The 22,403-nt window shown below is 37.4% G+C and overlaps 1 protein-coding gene across 3 annotated transcripts in view; it reads left to right on the forward strand.

Moving 5' to 3' along the window:
• Positions 1 to 22,403, forward strand: part of Sema1a (semaphorin 1a) — a 94,367-nt gene that overhangs the window by 61,505 nt on the left and 10,459 nt on the right. For all 3 annotated transcript variants that reach the window (XM_071688954.1, XM_071688935.1, XM_071688945.1), the window contains exons 7-12: positions 2,015 to 2,156; positions 2,981 to 3,183; positions 7,801 to 7,946; positions 10,978 to 11,066; positions 15,379 to 15,607; positions 21,310 to 21,530. In XM_071688954.1, the coding sequence (XP_071545055.1) occupies positions 2,015 to 2,156; positions 2,981 to 3,183; positions 7,801 to 7,946; positions 10,978 to 11,066; positions 15,379 to 15,607; positions 21,310 to 21,530 (1,030 nt within the window). The remainder of the gene's footprint in view (positions 1 to 2,014; positions 2,157 to 2,980; positions 3,184 to 7,800; positions 7,947 to 10,977; positions 11,067 to 15,378; positions 15,608 to 21,309; positions 21,531 to 22,403) is intronic.

A 22,403-nucleotide genomic window follows, 5' to 3' on the forward strand; every position in this document is an offset into this window, starting at 1 on the left:
GAAGCTGGCCAAATCCAGTGAGTGGGATCATAGGTCAAGAAGGGCTGTCATGTTGTGTGTGTCTGTATTGGATCGTGGGGGACAATCAAGGCTTAAGTGTTCAATGTCTTTAGTATAAAAGTTGCTTCTTGGGCTTGAGGATATGTTATATTGGTGTTTTTGATTTTGGAGATATGGATAGTGTCCAAAAAAACAGACAAGAAAGCATAACTTATGTATCTGGTGGAGATTAAGACTGAGTTGAGAGGGCTCTTGTTTAGTGCATGTCATGTTATTACATGTATGTTTGTCAACATATTTGTTGGAAGAGAGATCTGTAAGTATAGGTTGCTGAAGTGTAAAGTAGGGGTAAGCTTTTTATCTCTATTTGAGGTTTGATGTGTTGTTATGAAGTGGTTTGGATGGGAAAGAGCGATCTACTGTTGCAATGAAGTGAGTGCCAAGCATGTTGATATGAGTTGTACTGGAAATAATATTTTTGTTTTGTTGTGCTGATGTTGAATGTTTGTGGTTAGGAGGCAGCCAGTGATTTCTCTGATTGCCCTGTTTTGTGGTTTGCATCTTTTTTATGACTAGGCAGGTATGGTATTGTTTAGGGTGGAGCTGATGAATTCTTTTTAGATGTTAAAGGATTACTTTTTTGTTTTTGTCCAAAAATGGTGCTGGTAAGTTGTCCAAGTTCATTCATCTTTTTATGGCATTTTTGTTGATGTTTGTGGCATAGGTAATGAATGTTGTGTGTTTTGTGTGTGATACCTAGGCAGTGAGTGGTTAACTGTGCAGGATTTATTGAAGGGTGGAGATTGAGTACATGTTTGTCAGGGATTAAAAGGGTAATTTTGCATTTTGTGGGGATGCAAACATTATGTTTTGGGTGAGTTAGCATTCTTATTGATTTAATGTATTATGTTTGTTGTTGCTTAAGTAGTGTCAAGGTGCTGTGATATGATTGTGAGGTCATCTCCTTATCCATATGAAATGACCTTTACATTGTGGTTTGCAAGAGTTGAAAGAACATCTTGTAGGAAGAGACTGAAGAGGGTTTGAGAAAGAACTACTCCCTTAGGAGCTCCATTGTAGAGCTTGAAGATTTTAGATTTGAAGCCTCTACGAATGGCTATTGATTAGTGACCAGCTATGAAGCTGGCTAATAATTTTGTGCCATTTTTGTGGAAGGCAGTGTCATCTATCTTTTGTGTGAAAATGTGTTAGGGAGTTATGTTAAGGGTTTGTTGTCTGTTGATGTTTGTTTCCACTTGTATTGTGTGGAAGGGGGGATTGTGTTTTGTTAAAAGCATCCAGGATTGTTTTTCTGAGGTTCATGCACAATGTAGTTGTGGAGTACTTCATGGCACTTCCAGTGACCACAGCACGTCACCCAGCTTGCCCTTTAGAGATCTTCATGATAATTTAACACAACGAAAAGGTGGGTTTGCACCAAGACCACATGCTTTTCTATGACCAAAATATGGAATAGACTGAGAAATTTAGACTGCTGGAATTACAGCAGTCATATCAGTCAAGCATATGCTTTTGTTAAAAATGAAAATGAAGAAAAGCAACTTCTCTAAACTTCCTCAAGAATGCTTATGAATATTAAAAGAGCTAAGAAAGTTGTCTTATGAATCCCTCATTAGTAGTTAGAGCCCTGACTCAACTTCATATCAGTAATTCTTGTATCACATATTTTATTTATAAGGATGGCTGCTACAACAACAAAAATTCAAAAGTTGGATAACCCTCTTATCTCTGTACCATTACCAATTACATCCCGAAAGAGATGATAGAAATATGACAGTAAGTAATGATAGCATTGAGTATATAGTACTGGGAACATGATGAATAGTTTTACCATTGATAGAAAGTAATTGTTGCAACTTGGTGGTAGATTTACTTGTATAGAGTGGTGGTAATTGGTAAATTGTTATGATGTCAGTAAGTTGTGTTTATGGCAACTTTTATTTGAAATAATATTTGTAGGAATAATGTGGTATCCTTTTGTCTTTATATATAGACGCTGTATTCACGTGTGGCCCGGGTGTGTCGCCACGATAAGGGGGGACCCCACAAGTTTCGCAATAAGTGGACCTCTTACCTCAAGTCCAGACTCAACTGTTCCATCTCTGGGGACTTTCCATTTTACTTCAATGAGATACGTAAGTTACCATAGGTTATCTTGTATGATTCTCAGGAACAGTTTAAACACATGCATAGACACATACTCACAGGAGCGGCAGCCATTTTGCCAAGTTTCAGAGGGACTTCATCTCTTCTGGCCTTTTGAACAAGTAGGGAGTAGGAGGAATAGATCATACAGGTGCTTGAGTAAAATATCTCAAGAATGAAACATTCCTCTCTGGCAACAACATGCTTCATAACCACAATCACCACTTCCTCTCCCCTGGCTACCATAGCCTGTCTCATTACAACCACTCCTGCCCTAGCCACTGCACCCTGAATGGTTGATGGCATTTTTTCGGTTGTATAACCATTCACCCCATCATTTTCCTTCTCCATACTTTCCACATTGCCAGCACAACCTTCACCATACAACATCATAATATTTTCTCAAACATATTTCACCCCAGCAACCAACATTTTCTTTGCTACCAAGTAAATCGATGAATTATTGGCAACTGTGTGAGGGGGTTAGTCATTGTGTGCCTGGCAGCTTCCTTGTCATGTCTATAGACCAGGGTTGAACAAATGGGACCATCACTTTATAGTGTACATGTTAACATTCCTTGTAGTTATCCTATTACTGTTTACCTTTATTTTGTATTAGAAAAGACCTTAGTAGAAAATAAAATGAAATTCTGTGTTGTATAAGATTTTTGTCTCTGTATGTGTTCAAGGGACATACGAACAGATGTCACTTGCATATTTCAGTATTTTCTGTATTGCATTATTATGGAGGAAAACAAGATCTTGAAAAATATAAACACATACGCCACATTTTAACCCAAATGATTATTCACAGAGGCAACAACAGAACCTGTTGAAGGGCGTTATGGTGGCCATGCTACAACTCTGCTGTATGGTGTCTTCACCACTCCTGAAAACTCCATACCTGGGTCCGCTGTGTGTGCATTTACGTTTCAAGATATAATGGACACCTTTGAAGGTCCATTTAAGGGGCAAGCTTCTGTAAATGCCAACTGGTTACCAGTTCAGGGTAATAAGGTAAGTTACAACATTTGAATTAAGAGATCATACTTTAAATGATGTCAACTGAAGTTGGCATCATTCATTTTTCTTTTTTCATTATTGTTTTTTCACTCACTCTATTTCATTTGACTTACTGAAATATTGATTTCATCATATACTTCATCTGCATCTTCGTATGCAACTGAGTACCTGTTTTATTTGCGTGCAGTTAATCTTTATATTGATTACACTTTTAAAGTTTCTTTTTCCATTTTTGTTTATGATATTTATTTTTTCTTGCCTCCTGGCCTTGCAGTTCATTTTTTCAATCTCTAGACAGTCCTGAAAGAGCAGTTGCTTTTGGGGGCTTCAAATGCCATTTTATCCCTCTTAAAGTTATATCTGCTGGGATATTACCATGTTCACCACATTGTCTGTAAGATTAGCAGATCCTTGGTCACAGAGAACCAATAAATATAGAGCAACTCACTTTGGTCTGTGATGCCAGGATATAGTAATGAGATGGTGCCAGCTGCCCACCACTCCCCACCACTCACTTTTTCTGTGATGGCTAAGATAGCATAGGCAGCTGAATGCCCTATTACATACACACACACGAAACTTGTTAAAAAGATGTAAAGAAGTACTTTTATATTATAAGAGTGGTGGATGGGTGGAATAGAGTGACCGAGGACTTGATTAATACATAAACTTTAAAGACTGTGTGATAGAAAATGTTCAATAGATGAGGCCCCATGAGTGTAAAATTCCCTCCCCATACAGTACAAATAAGTAATTACACACAACTTTAGTGAATCTATTTATTCTAATTAGTTTGCTTTTTATAAGATCAGGTTTTAAGGAGAGTGAGTGACTAACCTAAAGGAATTGAACAAGTTTAGCAAAATTATAATATATAAAAATGCAGCTGTGACCATAGAAAGGAACAAAGTTGTATTGTAACCAAAGGCAACACTGTCAGTCAGGTAAAGATTTGGATTCTCCTTGTAACTGAAGCTGTTTTTAAGCTATATTATTGTTATTAGAATTACTTAAGGGCCCAGTTTAAGACCATTAGCTTTGCCTGAGCCAAGAAAAGAACTAGAGGTCCTAAAGAAGGCTGAGAAATTAGACAAGAAAGCTAGGACAAGCTTGTCAACAAGCACTAACAAAGCTAGATACAGTACTAAAGTTTTTTATTCAAATTGGACCACAAGTTTGATATAGATGCCAAGTAAGGGAATGTACCAAGATCTTTCATTTATAACAAGATCCATAAGGAAGAAACAGAAATAGGTAAGGATGAAGGAGGAACACAAGAGAACAGGTACCTGGAAATGTTATGGAAAATGAAAAACAGGACCAGAAGTTAATACAATTAGAGGAGGAGTTATAGAAACAGGAATAGATTCAAGGATCATGAAGGGTATCATGAGATGAAAGAGGAAGTTAGAGATTGTATATATGTAGCTCTATTTATGAATAAAGCTTCAGCTTAATGGATGAGATTCAGGAGGTACATAACCAGAAAAAAGGTGAATTCTTTAAAATGCAAATAAGGTCTGAGGGGTCTGTTCTTAATGTCTTAGATGTGGTTCAGTTGAAGGAAATTACTAATATACTTACAGAATCTATTGACAGTGGTGCATAGAAAGGTGCAGAAGGAGCAATTCAACCCAAGCAAAAGTAAGGTAATGAGGATTGGACAAAGCTCTTGGGAAGTCGGGTTGTCTCCAGTACTTTCGAAGTTTTGGGAGTATAACTTTCTGTTTTATCTTAAGTTGAGAAAAAGTCTGGGTTTAAGTTGTATATTTCACCTACCTCTGTCAAAAAAAAAGTGGTCAGCTGCAACTCTGCTATTACAGCTATGCATAATAGAAATGTTAGGAAAGGATACTGTAGAACCTGTACGGGGGGTCTAGATTTTATCAACTATTTTTCCAGTCCATAAAAAGGAAATCAAGAGAAAATTATTTTAGGCTTGTATTAACGTAATGCTGTTATTCCTAATCACAGTTTAATATGATCACTTCTCAGAGCATCCACCAGACCTTGTAGTTAAACTACTGGACAGTTATCCTAGACTGAAAGGATGCCTATTCACTCATTCCAATACATTCAAGAATGAGAAAGTTTTTGATGATGCCTTTTGGTTTATGCATAGCCACTCCAAATTTTCTTTTACAAAGTAAACTTATCTTTCTCAGAGTGATAGGTTTGGCTTACCACAACAGTTTGCTGGTGCTGTCACCATCAAAGGAGGAATGCACCAGACAAGGTTTTTGAAAAAGGGAGACATTTCAAAATGTAGGTTTCATCATCAGATGGGATTAATCCCAGGTTCTCAGCTAGATCTTTACATGGCTAAGAATAGAGTGCAACTCTCAGACTGGCTGTCTTTGTCTCCTCCAGGACAAAGCTTGTGATTATGCAGATGCTGTGATTACCTTACAATCTAAGGCCTTAGTTCGTTAACATCATCAAAAGCAGATCCTGGTAAAGTTCACTTTTGCAACCCAGTGCAATGACATGGGGTAAGGCTCCAGTCCAAAAGGTTGGATAAATGCTATTTCTGCAGAAAGCAGGGATCTTCCAAAAACTCTTGCCAGGAGCTTCTTAAATCGTTACTTTGGTAGACCAATGTGAAAAAAAGGGGGCTATGTCCTTAGCCTATACCATAAGCTACAAATTTAAAGTGATGCTATATATCTAGGAGTGTATACATGACATACACAGTTAAAACCACAGGACATGAAAAAACTATGCAGTAGCTTTGGCCTGTTGTGCTGGTTGCATAAAACTGTCATTGTTTTTGATATTGAAAAGGAAGACATAAGCTAAAGAAGAAATTGTTTATATTGTATTTGTTCATGCTCACCAAAAAAGTCTGGATAGCTGGATGAAGAAAACTGGCTTGGTACTGTGGTTGCCAACATTGTGGGCAGGGGATAGTGATAGACTCTTAAGAAAGCCAGCTCTTCCAGTGTGAGACCAGCTCAGAGCATGTAGAACTAAGGCAATAAAAAAACGGTGGCAGAATTGAAGACTCAAATTAAGTGTCATTCCTGGTGCACTGAACCAGTTACAACCTTTGAATGCATTTGTAGATAAAAATGTGTGAACCATGAAAAAGTGGATGGGAGACTTAGATCACATCCTTACACCTACAGAAGGATAAAGCATCCCACCATTTCATAGCAGTTTGTAAGAGAAAAGAAATCATAGTATGCTGTGAGAACAGAAATGATTTTGTAGTCATTCAAAAAGTGTGGCTGTAGTAGTGCCCTTGATGGAATAGAGGACATGCTGTGATTAAAGATAGTAATACAGGTAATTCAGTTTTTGTAAGTAGCACTAATGAAGAATTTTCAGGCTCTGAAGACGATTTAAGGGTGTTTGGTAACAGAACAATAATTTTATATTAGTTTTTTTGCACTCTGTCTTATTGTGTAGAGTACCAGTACCATTTAGATTTTTTTTTATGCAGATTTGATGTTCTATGGAAAGTGACATTTGAAAAGGATAATGCTTGTGATGAAATGCATTTTTCTGCTATGCACAACTGATTTTCATGTTGTATGTTGCATGTACAATATTTTGATTAAAAAAGGCTTTTCTTGATGTGCAAATTTCATGATTTATGCTCCTGATTTGAAAAGTTCATAGCATTTTACCTAGCTATGCACTACTGATGTTTAATGCCATATGCTTCTAAGTTTACCCACTAGAATTATCTTTGAAAATTCATTCCATTTATACAGATTTAACGTCATGTTCTGTATTAGAATGAAAAAGCATTCAATGCTCTGAATTTTTTTCCTAAATATTCCTTGCTTAGATATAGGTGTGTCTTACTTGCCCAAGTGTCTTATATGCCACAAAATATGTTAATCATTTTGCTCTCCTCTTTTGACATATATTGAAAAACCATTATCAGTGAACTGTACACATTTTCATGATAAAAATGTTTTTAATACCAAATAATGTTTTAGTAGAATTTATATGCCGGACAAGAAAATGTTATGGTCATTTGAAATTGGAAATGCGTGAAAAAAGTAATCAAATTCAAACTTAAATTCTTTCATGAAAAATTGCACCTAATGGGAATGCCTATGGAATCTAGTATACAGTGAGTGTAATATGCTCACATGTATGAGATTAGTAAACTCCTGTAGCATCATTGAGTGTATTAAGAAACTGATTTTTATGGTTGTTTCAATTTCTAGGCCTCTATTTTAATAAAATTTATGGCCAATTTTACTTCAAAGATGCTAATAAGCTTTGCAATTGAACAGTGATTTTTCAGATTATTTTTATGCTTCTGCTAATATTACCAAGGGCAAGTAAGGCTTAGTATATACATATTTGCTTATATGTTGATATGCAGTTTGTTTTGCATTCAAGATGGCATAAGATTTATTGGAATGAGCATTGTTGTTCATGGACTCACCTCGTATAAGTTTCCTTGAAATTATGTGCTGATGCAGAGCTAGAAATCTTGTCAAGACTCTGTTGACAGAAGAACAGTTTTAGCAAATTATGAGAGTAAGTTTTGTTATTAAAGCCTAAATCCTTTAAGCATTCAGGAGGATAGACTTAGGATAGGCTTGTTTTTTGTTGATTTTACGACAATTATGAGATTTTCTTTCCTAGGTACCAGAACCAAGACCGGGTCAGTGTGTGAAGGACTCAAGTACATTGACTGATGTCACTCTCAACTTCATCAAATCACACTCACTCATGGATGAAGCAGTGCCAGCTTTCTTTGGTCAGCCTATCCTCATCAGCACCAGCTTTCAGTAAGTTGCTTTCTGTGTGTGAACATTTATATCATGTAAACAAACAGCATGCTGACTGCAGACCGTGATATCAGTAGTTATTATTTTGTTGTCTATGAATGTATTACTCTGGGAAAATTGAAAAGAACTGTATTGCTTGGGTGTCTCCCAAATTTATTTGATGGAAGTTGAGAAATCTCACAGTTCTCAATTCAGCAAATTTCATTTATATTTACTGATTTATTTGTACTGTGTGGGGAGGGAGTATTACACTCATGGGACCCCATCTCTTGAACACTCTGTGCCATCATACAACCTCTTGGATTTATGTATGCTGTCTGCATTATCATGTCCTTGGTCAATCTGCTCCAGTCATCTACTAAACTTGTATTATAAAAGTATTTCTTTACATTCTTATTTACAAGTTTCCTACTTAATTTCATGTTATGGCCTCTGGTTCCTCTATCCCTGAACCTTTCAAAGTACTGTCCACTAGACACTCCATCAGTCTCTTTAAAAACTTAAAGGGTGTTATTAGGTCATCTCTCACTATTCTCTCTTTCAAGGTTGATGAATTTAAAGCCTCCAGTCTTACCCCCTTAATTTTAGTGCCATCTGTGTTTGCCTCTTATGGACCTTCTCTTTGAGTTCTTTAGACACAGTGCTGTAAAGTGTACTGCACCGTTTTTGTTAGCTTATTTTCCCATTAACATAGCTTATTTTTTAATCCTTTGATGTGATCCACAAGATTATTAACAATCTGATCTTCTCTTTGAAGCTTAGTGTTCAATTCATGGAGATGAGCAGTCAGAACTACTAAAAAGGCCAGGTCAAAAAGCCAGTTATTGCTGGATAGATTTATGTATTGGCTGCCATTGTATATCCATGAACAGTTCCACCTCATCAAGAATGTCATAAAATCTTAGTGCTTTTATTTTTAGTGCTTAGCTATCGCACTTCTCAGTGATAATTGATGTCATGGTTTCCTAAACCAAGATCTCGTAAAAATTCTTTAAACTGACTGTGATGAAGACCATGTTCTCCGATATAGTTGACAGTAGAAATAACAATGGCATTATGTGATTCACATTGACTCGTGTGTGCACAAGTGTTCTTGGTAAATAATCCAGTGAAAACAACAGTCTTATGAGTTCCTTCCTTCTTTCTCTTGTTCGGCTGCAAATCTTGCAGCGGCATTTTTATTCTACCCAGCCATTGTTGGAGCTTCATCTGTTTTTATCCCTGTGAGTTTCTCTCACTTTGAATTGTGTTTTAAAAGTGTCTCCATCACTTCATTCAACACATCTTCACCTGTACTGGACCCTTTCATGCTTGCTAAATGCACCAGTTCACTCTTCCTTCAGAATTTGAAGTCATGCCACATACAGAAATGGTAAGCTAAGCAGTATCACTGATGTGAGTAGATTCATTCATACGTGTAGAATAAGACTCAAATTTATTAATTTTGTCCATTGTTTGTTTCTATATATTGTGTGGCATGTCATCAGTCCATCGAGCACCTGTTGGCCATGAGAGACTAATACAAGAAAATAACTTTCTTTTCAGGACACACAATTTCTACTGAGGTTACAAAGTACTCTTTTACAAACTCCCTATCTGCATATAGTTTAAGTCATTTAGAAGTTAGTTCACTGATATAATAAATTACTTTTTTACTACCTTCAGCATTAGCATTAACTTTGGTGAATAATTCTATTTGTCCATCTTTTCATAGCTGTCCTTTAAGTTCATTTTATTTTTCTGCATGTGTTGATGTATTGTGACGGTGAATATTGTATTCTTTCATCTCTGCGACAAATTCTGAATATACCAAGCATATTGGTCTGGCTTTGAAACTCACAAAAAAAAATATTTTTTAGTAGTCATTACTAAACTCTCTGCATTCACTATTAACTTTCCTCTTCTTTGTAAAAGACCGCACCATAATGTATCTTGAAATAAATATCATTGCTATGATAATAGAACAAGTGATACACTGTTTATTAATAGCTGGACATGACCACTTGCCTGCCCTTTTCATGGGTAATTGACACACAACAGAGTGGCAGAGTTGGGCCTGGTGGTGAGTGCAGAGTCTGAATGTGTACATAGCAGTATAGCAGAGGTACATAAAATGCCACGTGTCACTTACACACAAAAAAGAATGAGTGCTACTGCTAAGACTGTGTGGATATTTAAATTTGACATCATATAAAGTAAAAGAGAGACAGGAACAGTGAGAGCGGTTGATTTCAAATTAATTACTACAGAAAGCTAAGACGTTTTACCTACTGATTTGTTCCAGGTACCATATTTGTAGCTGACTTACACTGAGAAGGGCTTATCTGATAATGAAGCCTTAAGCAGTAACTCCATATGCTTGAGGTATCATGAATCATGCTCCACTTAGATGTGAATTTGTGCAGTCTGATACAGGAGGATAGATCATGACTTTCATTAGCACTGAATCTCTTGTGTATACAGACAGTACTCCTACAGATATATTGAAGAACTAAGAAAGTGAAGAACAATTTTAACATCATGTTGCCAGAGTTTTTGACCCCAAGGTATAACTTGGTTTACCACCTCATAAGGAAAGTAGTTCATCAAGGTGGTTGAGCATTTAATTTTTTGCAGCAGGCTTTACTGGAATAGCATGTCATTGTACCCGTGGAATCCATCTAAAAGACTCCTACATTGTAAACACACCCCTTTCAAGGCTGTAGCAGTCCTGAATTTACTGTACCTTCATTCTAACGTGTAATCACACAGGCCATTTATATGAAAGAAGTATTCACATATTAATCTCCATTCACCAGTCTGTTCATATTTCCACTCCCTAATTATGAAAGTTGTACTGTCATCAGCTTTATGATGTGCTAATTTGAACGTAGTTGAATCTTTCATCACGAGATAATCCTCATATTGACATTGTTATTAGGCAGTTGATCTTATATTATGTTTGAGAGGTTATTTTACAGTTTCTAAACTAAAGAAATATAAATGCTGAATCATATGATTTTCAGTTTTTTCAGTTTTTTATCACTTACAGCTACAGTGGTCGCTTCACATCTATAGCAGTTGATGCACAAGTCCGAACACCTGATGGGAAGGCTTATGATGTCCTTTTTGTTGGTACAGGTAAGTGCATAGTGTCAAAATCATTGGAACTTAACTGGTATTAGTACCTCAAGAAATTTCAGTAACACTTAAATTAGTATTGGTTTATCATTCTGAAAGTGCATGCATCTTTCAGTTTACATGTTAATTATGGTCTTGAAAATGGTCTGGTTAATCAAAAACACATAAATCAAACAAGGCAAACAGTGGAGATTAGGGGGCTTTATGAGTTCAACACTTACTTTTCCTGCTATTCCTGAATTGCATGTTGATGCTGATGGAGAAGGAGGAGGTGAGTGGAGGAGTTACTGAGAAAGGGGGTCATTTAGGTCAGATGACATAATTGTTGGTCGAGTGGGTTTAGCAATTACTTTGTTAGATAGTGATGGCTGGTCCTCCTTATGAATGGTCCTTTTCTTTAGAAAGAAATCTAGTGTTGTCTGGTTAGCCTTCATCATCTTCTCATGGTGGATTTCTTTATAGCACCTGATGTCAGCTAGGACATATTGGGCCACCTTTAAAGTGTGTTGTGTGTTCGGGTCTTCCTTATCAAATTTATTAAGAGCAAGGTGAGTGTAGTGAAATGCTTCAGATAATCTCTTGCTTGTGAGGAAGTGCACTTAATCATCTTCCCCTTCTCTACTACTACTTTCTTCTGGCATTCCTTTTTCATTTGAAGATCTCATTTGAAAATTCATCGTTATGCATTTCTAGTGACTCTTCCACATCACCCTTCTCAATCTCATAAAAGCCAACTTTTATAACTTATCCACAGTGTGTGCATGTTTTCTTGATATGTTGGTGTAACCATCATAACCCTGGAATTCATGAACAAACTGATGGCAAAGCATCTGCCATACTCCATTCATACAAACACTAATGATTATGATGGCATCCTTGATGGTGAAGGACTTCCAGAATTCCCTCAGAGTCAGCTGGTTATTCTATGTAGCCTTCATGAGCTTTTGTAAATGTTCTTTATAAATAGTAGGCCTTGAAAGTAGATATCCCCCCCTGGTCCACTGGCTGGATTAGAGATGTAGTGTTGGGTGGAAGAAAGAATACTTCGATGTTCTCACAAAGGTCTTTTACTGAAGGTGAAATGGCCAGGGGTATTATTGATAAGACTAGTGAAACTTTTATTCTCCTTTACACAGTACTTCTTCAGCTCTAAGTAGAGCTTTGCAGCAAAATAATCTTGGAAAACTCTGCTTCACACATCTCTTAAGAGCCCTGAGATTTTCTGAATGGTAGACCATTAATGGGTTAGTTTGCAGTCCCTTTCGATGTTGCCCCCCCCCCCACAAGCAGCTTGAGGTGATCCTAGGGGCTTTGAATCCTGGTCCAGTGTTTTCTTCACAGGGAATGTGCATTCTCAAAGGCATTCTTCTACAAAATAATCCATTCCGTCCATGTTAAAAATCATCTTTGGAGAATAAGTGCCTTCCTCGATAATGGACTTAAGAGTCTCCAGGAAATTTTCAACAGTAACATCAACAGCTAAAGTAGCCTCACCAGTCATCTTGATGTGGTAATTGTAGTGATTATTAAAATTTGTGAACCAACCAAGACTTGCTTGAAATGTCTTCACTGCTCCTTCTTCTGCTGCCAGGTCATCGTATACACTCCAGGCCTTCGCTTGTATCACAAACTCACTGATGGGAACGTTTTCATGAGTTTGGCATTCGTTCGGTGTGCTCAACTTTAGTTCCATTCTTTCTGTAATTGAACTTTAGAATATGAGTCTCAGATCTGCTGATTTTTTCCCCTCTCTTTGATCTTTTCAACACAGTCATGAATAATCCATAAAGCAGATTCACCAAATCCAAGGGCACACTTGATATTAGCCATTTGTTCACCTCTCTCATAACATTTGAGCACATCCATCTTGACCTTAATGGTGATGGCCTTATGCTTCTTAGCACCACTAATACCAGGAGAACTTAAAAGATGCTTTGGTGGCTTGATGCAAGGTGTGAAATATGTGCAATATTCAGTACACTGCAGTACTGAATACTTTAGCACTCAATGATGATAAACTGTATCCATGCATTAAGGGCTGCAAGGTGGGAAGCTGCATACCCATGCTTCACATATGTACACTTCTTATACAGTGCTGGTAACACCACATCAACTCGCTACCAGCCCAGTGATATAAGCATTATTCCAAACATAAGCCCACATGAATGTTAAAGGTGTAATTGAACTGTGTACATTTTTCTGAAAATGGTGTAAATCAAACATATGTAGATCAAAAGGTCCCTGTTTATTAAACAATATATCCACCTGGGTATATTTCATGCCTGCTAACTGTGCCTCACTGCAAGCATAGTGTAGTTGTCTTCTCTGTTCCTTGTCTATATGTGAACATTTTCATGTTTAATGTATGCATTTGTAGCAGTCACACCAACTGATATGCATAATCTCCATATTTTCTAACAATGGTATTTACTCCATTGACTTCAGATCTACAGTTATTTCTTATTTTACTCTCTCCTTCACCCATCAATTCGTGTTTCCCATCATACATATACTTTTGTTCATGAATCTGCATACCCTCACTGCTTTTTGAATAAGATTAAAGTTCATAGCATAGGAATTCAAATCTGGGCATGGATAGTGAATTGGCTTTCTCAATGAAAGAAGAAAGTGGTATCAAATGGGGATGCATCTGAATGACTTCATGGTGCTACTGGAGTTTCACAAGGCTCAGTCCTAGAACCCATAATTTTCATTACATACTTCAGTAACCAAGAGAAGAATCTCAAAATTAAAGAATGGAAATGGTAGTTGGTCATATTTTATTGTTTTCTATTCAAGCAAAGCCATAAAGTTTTCCTACATAGCATTAGTATATCTAAAAACATCATCTGAGAGCAGAGAATAGAAATAAAGAAAATTGAAAATGAAATGAAATGTAAATGGTCTGACACTTGCTGGATGGTATCAGCTTCTTCAGTTTTAATAGATATGTTGTTTCTTACACTCAGAATGATGAACAAACTGTAAAGGGCATGAAAATATTCAAGGGTTGAATTCAAAGGGAAGCTAAGCAACCTTGTGCTACCAACTCATGAGCACTCATCAGAAACATTGCATATTATGAAGCAGCCTCTCACTGTCCACCCTCAAATATCTTACATTATCATTCTGTATCAATATTTATGCATTATTATACATAACACAGCTTACACAGCATATCTCAGTGTTATGATTTCCACAAATTGTGTAAGTAATGGTAAAAACATAGTAAAAAGAGAAAGGATGGATGAATGAATCAGCATATGGGTAGTAACTGTTAGCTCAGGATTCACTGTTAACGTACGAGGTTTAGATCATTCACTTTGTGGGGGCAGAATCTTAGGGACTGTGGTACATTTTCCTGGCTAGGGGAGGGTATGTGATCCCCTTGGGATATACAAAATGTTGTTTTATGGCTGTGGACTTTCAATGTATTTCATGGTTAGAGGAAAAATTGTGTTTTGACATTTGTTGTTAATCACAGCCAGTGTTTATAGGCTGAACAAGGATATGTATAATATTATGTGAGTGTAAATCAAGTAGATTGTGGGGCTTGGCTCTGGATGTAATTCTCTAGATGTGGTACATTATACATGATAGCAAATACGCAGTACAAGATGCATATGAGGCCATTGCATGTTTGTTCTGAATGCTACCTTGCTAAAATGAGAAAGGAAGATAGTTAAAACAATTTGGGTGATGGTGAAGTTAGCTGATGAGAAAGTGGTTATATACAGAGATGTGAAGAGGAGATAGCATGAGCATAGTATTTTAAAGAATTGCTGAGTGTTAGATTCTAGGAAGATAGTTTTGAATGTTTGGGAAAAAGTGGCCATTGGATTGGGGGTCATAGCAAATGAGCCGCTTTTCATAAATAAGTCTTAGTTTATAATTAGAGAACCTACTGCAAGTGTATAAAAAGAACAGTTGGCCAAGTGAGGAATTAAATTTTTGTCCATGTAATTAGGAAATAGATTTATAAGAGTTATGTGAATTCATAAGTCCTCATGTTCATTACTGGACTAGCAGAGTGTTTTTTCCATGAAAATATTGCAAATATCTCTCGGATTTCATTTATAAATGGCACCAGGTATATATTCATATAGGTATCAGGAAACTGATAATTTAAAAGACAGATGTTTTATCTAATACCAGAGGCTTATTATTTAACTTCGCAGTCTGAATTTGAAAGAGCTGCTTATATCAGTAGAATATGGTTTGAGGGGGTTTGAAATTGAGTATCTCACATTATTTTGCTGCCAGATGCATGGAAAGGAAGTTGTGAGTTTTTAAAGTTTTTTCATATTTACAGATGATGGTAAGGTTATTAAAGCTATCAACACCAGATCAGCTGACTCTTATCAAGAGGTAGAACCATTCATTATTGAGGAGATTTCGGTTTTTCCTTCACATATTGCAGTCACATCCCTGCAAGTGATCAAGCCAAGAGGAAAACAACCACGACTTATAGTCAGTTCACGTTCAATGATCCATTCCATTTCTTTGAATCGCTGTTACACTGACAAGAGTGTAACTTGCAGGTATGTTTGTTTTTATTTTTACTTACGTAAAAGGCATTGGTCTTTGTGCTTAGTTAATGAGTAGATTAGCCCAGGCTACTTTTGAAAGCATTATATAGGAGAAATACAGTTTTCTTCCTGCCAAAGAGGTAGCTTTTCTGTATCTACATTCAAATTGCATCCCACATGGTGACTGAGATATAACAAAAACTTTACTTAATCTTAGTGGTTTCTGTATTCTCTCTTTTGCTTTTCTTTGGTTTATGTATCCTCTTCCTTATATCTTTCAATAAAAGTGTGTTTACATTTAAAGACATCAAACTGCCATTACTCCCTGCTTGGGATGTGAAAGATTTTAGACTTTATAGAAATAAATCTATTGGACCTGAGAAGGCTCTTTATCTACTGAAATAAATCTATTGTACCTGAGAAGGCTCTTTATCTATAGAAATAAATTTATTGGACCTGAGAAGGCTCTTTATCCATAGAAATAAATATATTGGACCAGAGAAGGCTCTTTAAAGAAGTAAACGCACTCAAAGCTCATGGTCCAGATGGCATCTCACCCTTGGCACTCAAAGATTATGTGGAAACTGTTCCACTTTCAGGTTATTTTTCTTGCTCTTTTATTTCAGAATGATTATAATGGAATAATATTCAGGACAATTATTAAGACTGAGAAACAAAGAAAAAATAGAAAGTATTATTGTAAAATCGAAGAAGAGATTGATTTCTTCCAAGTTCAGCTGCTGATTGCTATTCTAAGAGCTGCTAATTGCTATTCTAAGAGCATGGGCAGACACCAGATGTTGTGACTTATTTTTGTTTGTTCTTGGATCTATTCATGTCATTTCACATTTATGGCTTTTATGATTTACTTCGAAATGTAATCGAACATTATATGAAACAGTTATTAGACTAAAAAACTAGGATAGAATAGAGAATATTATTGTGTAATCGTAAAAGAGATTGCTTCCTCACTACGAGTTCAGCCATGGACAGCCATTGTAATCATGGGCACACAGCTAATGAAGGCTCATTTTTATTTGCATATACATATACATTCATGTTCACCTTACAAATACATTTCATGTAATTTGCAGCTAAATGTAACGGAACAAAACATAAGACATACAGCGTTCCTCACCATGACACATTCACAGGCCCCCCAGGATTGAGTGCATAGGCTTTAATCCTGGTTACAGCAGTCATTCCACAGTCAACCCAGCTGTTCGTCTCCCCTAGAAGTTGGTTGATAAAATGGGTACCTGGCTCAGGAGTGAAAAAGGTTTTGAACAATCGGGGCCTGAACATACATGAGGGTGAGAGGAGCGCAAGGAATAGAGTGAATTGGAACAATGTGGTATACTGGGGTTGACGTGCTGTCAATAGACTGAACCAGGGCATGTGAAATATCTTGGGTAAACCATGGAAAGGTCTGTGGGGCCTGGATGTGGATAGGGAGTTGTGGTTTCGGTGCATTACACATGACAGCCAGGGACTGAGTGTGAATGATTGTGGCCTTTTTTTTTTTTTGTCTGTTTTCTTGGCACTACCTCACTGAAGCCGAGGGTAGTGATGCTGTTTCCTGTGGGGCAGGGAAGCACCAGAAATGGATGAAGGCAAGCAAGTATGAATTTATACATGTGTATATATGTATATGTCTGTGCATGTGTATGTATATGTATGTACATGTGTATTGTTGATTTATTTATTTATTTATTTTGCTTTGTCGCTGTCTCCCGTGTTAGCGAGGTAGCGCAAAGAAACAGACAAAAGAATGGCCCAACCCACCCACATACACATGTATATACATACACGTCCATACACGCAAATATACATACCTATACATCTCAATGTACACATATATATACACACACAGACATATACATATATACACATGTACATAATTCATACTTTCTGCCTTTATTTATTCCCATTGCCACCTCGCCACACATGGAAAAACAACCCCCTCCCCCGCATGTGTGCGAGATAGTGCTAGGAAAAGACAACAAAGGCCCCATTCGTTCACACTCAGTCTCTAGCTGTCATGTAATAATGCACTGAAACCACAGCTCCCTTTCGACATCCAGGCCCCACAGAACTTTCCATTGTTTACCCCAGACGCTTCACATGCCCTGGTTCAATCCACTGACAGCACGTCGACCCCGGTATACCACATCGTTCCAATTCACCCTATTCCTTGCACGCCTTTCACCCTCCTGCATGTTCAGGCCCCGATCACTCAAAATCTTTTTCACTCCATCTTTCCACCTCCAATTTGGTCTCCCACTTCTCCATGTTCCCTCCACCTCTGACACATATATCCTCTTGGTCAATCTTTCCTCACTCATTCTCTCCATGTGACCAAACCATTTCAAAACACCCTCTTCTGCTCTCTCAACCACACTCTTTTTATTTCCACACATCTCTCTTACCCTTACATTACTTACTCAATCAAACCACCTCACACCACATATTGTCCTCAAACATCTCATTTCCAGCACATCCACCCTCCTACGCACAACTCTATCCATAGCCCACGCCTCGCAGCCATACAACATTGTTGGAACCACTATTCCTTCAAACATACCCATTTTTGCTTTCTGAGATAATGTTCTCGACTTCCAAACATTCTTCAAGGCTCCCAGAATTTTCGCCCCCTCCCCCACCCTATGATTCACTTCCGCTTCCATGGTTCCATCCGCTGCCAGATCCACTCCCAGATATCTAAAACACTTTACTTCCTCCATTTTTCTCTCCATTCAAACTTACCTCCCAATTGACTTGACCCTCAACCCTACTGTACCTAATAACCTTGCTCTTATTCACATTTACTCTTAACTTTCTTCTTTCACACACTTTACCAAACTCAGTCACCAGCTTCTGCAGTTTCTCACATGAATCACCCACCAGCGCTGTATCATCAGCGAACAACAACTGACTCACTTCCCAAGCTCTCTCATCCACAACAGACTGCATACTTGCCCCTCTTTCCAAAACTCTTGCATTCACCTCCCTAACAACCCCATTCATAAACAAATTAAACAACCATGGAGACATCACACACCCCTGCCGCAAACCTACATTCACTGAGAACCAATCACTTTCCTCTCTTCCTATACGTACACATGCCTTACATTCTCTATTAAAACTTTTCACTGCTTCTAACAACCTCACTCATTGCTCACAACTCACAGCTGGCTTTTGGGATTGAATGTTGCATTATTTAGTATATCTCTTCTCTCCTTTAATTCTCCTTTTTTTCTGTGTTCAGAATATTGCACAGTACATCCAATACTATTACTTTTTTTCTAAAAATGTGATAGAATCAATAGTATTCAGCGTTTTTGTGGGGAAACGATGTACTTACACCACAACTGTTCCTTTACTCACCTGGCCACCGAAGTAATTAGCTGTATTGTGTGTATCGTACTTCTTTCCTTTAGTTCTACACTCAGCGTTTGTACAATACATCCCCTATTACCATTGTCATCCATTGCAAATGTGATAAAAATGATATTCATGAAAAAAGAAAGAAAATCTCCATTTAAAGACATACTACATCTGTATTCAACTCATAGGTCAAATCAAGGAAAAAATCACCAAATATACCACGATTAAGAGCCCTCTAAACATATCACCCTCTCCACCAAGCATCAAGAATTTTACCACCACTCTTCACAGGCAATTACTCTTTTTTGGCCTTTGCACGGTTTTCTCACAGTATACTTAGATATTATATATACTACAGGGTAATATGGTACCATTACCATACTGTTATATTGTCCATATCCTACACCAGGCTTAGAACCTGCATTTATGTGATTCCCATAGTTCTCAAGGACCCCTAAGAGGCCCAGAAATCAGAGATTTCCTTGAGTCTCTTGAATTTTACTTTCATTATACGGTGAAGAAATGTGGAATAATCATGAATAAGGAAGTACATTTATGATGTTGAGATGATTAATGATATAATCAGCATTAAATATCATATTTGACAGGTCTCGGATTCACAAGATACGGAATTGTGATATCATATCAAATGCTTTTTTATTACATATACAATAAGAGCATTATAAAGATTAATTTAAGAGAGGTTCAGTCTAGATCCTGGAAGCATCCCAGTGAAATACAAGCAGTGCAAGATTGCATTAAGTGAACTGTGTCTTGGAACACAACCTCAACATCAAGAGAGGACTAGATATATTATAGTATGATAGATAGTCTCTGCTCTGTTTATACATTTCATAAATTGAAGTGCTTAGCATCATCTGGATCCAACATATCCCTTTGCTGTTATTGTAATTAGTAAAATTCGTTCCGACACTCATAGTGCCTAGTTATATATTTATTTATTTTGCTTTGTCGCTGTCTCCCGCGTTTGCGAGGTAGCGCAAGGGAACAGACGAAAGAAATGGCCCAACCCACCCCCATACACATGTATATACATACACGTCCACACACACAAATATACATACCCATACATCTCAATGTACACATATATATACACACACAGACACATACATATATACACATGCACACAGTTTACACTGTCTGCCTTTATTCATTCCCATCGCCACCTCGCCACACATGGAATGACATCCCCCTCCCCCCTCATGTGTGCGAGGTAGCGCTAGGAAAAAACAACAAAGGGCCCATTCGTTCACACTCAGTCTCTAGCTGTCATGCAATAATGCCCGAAACCACAGCTCCCTTTCCACATCCAGGCCCCACAGAACTTTCCATGGTTTACCCCAGATGCTTCACATGCCCTGATTCAATCCATTGACAGCACGTCGACCCCGGTATACCACATCGATCCAATTCACTCTATTCCTTGCCGCCTTTCACCCTCCTGCATGTTCCCGATCACTCAAAATCTTTTTCACTCCATCTTTCCACCTCCAATTTGGTCTCCCACTTCTCCTCGTTCCCTCCACCTCCGACACATATATCCTCTTGGTCAATCTTTTCTCACTCATTCTCTCCATGTGCCCAAACCATTTCAAAACACCCTCTTCTGCTCTCTCAACCATGCTCTTTTTATTTCCACACATCTCTCTTACCCTTACATTACTTACTCAATCAAACCACCTCACACCACATATTGTCCTCAAACATCTCATTTCCAGTACATCCACCCTCCTGTGCACAACTCTATCCATAGCCCATGCCTCGCAACCATACAACATTGTTGGAACCACTATGCCTAGTATATTGACTAATTATTTAGATAGGTACTCTAAGTGATGGTTAGATATAAATTTCTCTTCCTAGTGATAGTATTAACTCTTATATTTGTGATTAGCAAATTTTTTTCCCTGCTTTTGAATGTGAATCAAGTGATATTTACAGACATATATTGGCAATTCTCCCGCTGGCCTTTTTACCTCATCATTATGTGCCGACTTTAGGAACATTTCTTTCCAAACATTATCTAGGGGTCAGGTACAAGATGATGTTATTGCACTGCTTCAGTTTCTTCCTTTATCATCTGCCATCACCACTCTTTACCAGAGATTCAAGAGATTGTAATTGAAAAGTTTACTGTTGAGTATATTTGAAAAGTTTACTGTTAGGAAAAGAAAGGTGTGGTGAAAGGTGACTTATTGAATAAGCAGTAACTTATTTTCATCTTTATGACCAAGATTTATTTACATAAGAATGTAGTGCTTTTTCTTTTGTATTTATTGCTTATAACTGAAGCTGTATCTTTTCAGTGAGTGTGTTGCTCTTCAAGATCCTTATTGCGCATGGGACAAGAATAACCGTAAATGTCGCATGCTGGGAGTTGGGAAAGAATTAATCCAAAATATCAGTGATGGCGTTCATAGTGATTGTGGAAAGCCAGAAAAGAAGCCTAAGCTACCATTACACTCTGCTTCTATTGACCAGGAAACGTCAGGCACTCCTCCTCCAGTCCTTACCCTAGATGATCCAGGTAACCACAGTAATCTCTAGGTAATCTTTCTTTTGGGCTTGAGAGATATCCCAGTGTTCTTTGGATATAGACACCTCTTGACTCCCTGCCTTCTAGTGAGGTTTAAGCATCTCACCCCTCACTACCTTGTCCCTGGCTGCTGAACTCTATTTCCCTATCTGTATTATGATAGAAATTCTGAAGTTGTATGTAGTTTCCATGATTATATCTCCTCCTCAAGTCCTGTCTCCTCTCTGCTCTTTTAACTTCCTCGTTTACCACATAATCAAACTTAGCTATTAAAGATCACTTTTTCCAGTTGGTGTATCACATGATATTTTCTGTATTCATGCTAGCCTATGGAAAGATAGGATCTAGTAATGAGCATGAATTGGTCCTAGGAAGTTTTTTATTACATACTCTAGGAACTTGTGTCTCCATGATGCCATGAGAATCCAAAACCTACCAGTATGTCTCCTTATAATTGAAATCCCCCATTATGTATGTGTGTGTGTGTGTGTGTGTGTGTGTGTGTGTGATGACCTGATTCTAATGACCAAAATGTATCACACTTGTTGGATCCCTTCTCTTAAGCTTTCTTTATGGTCATATGATATTTTAGATATGTATTTATAATTTACATTCAGATTCATTAGTTAGCTTGTTCCATTTTTCCACCATTGTTTTTAAATGGAAGTACTTTATTACATCTTTCCTAATGTGTTTCTTTCCTAGTGCTTATGATTTCTTTGTAGAGCGAGAACTGACGATCTTGGCAGAATCACTTTGCTTATATGAAGATAGCAAGGTTTATTTAAACTTCAGACATTGTGTGATCTGACATTTATTTTTAGTTGCCACAGTAAAGCAGATTCAAACTTCAACATGGCAATG

Source organism: Panulirus ornatus, chromosome 3 (genome assembly GCF_036320965.1).
Source record: "Panulirus ornatus isolate Po-2019 chromosome 3, ASM3632096v1, whole genome shotgun sequence".
Classification (NCBI taxonomy): domain Eukaryota; kingdom Metazoa; phylum Arthropoda; class Malacostraca; order Decapoda; family Palinuridae; genus Panulirus; species Panulirus ornatus.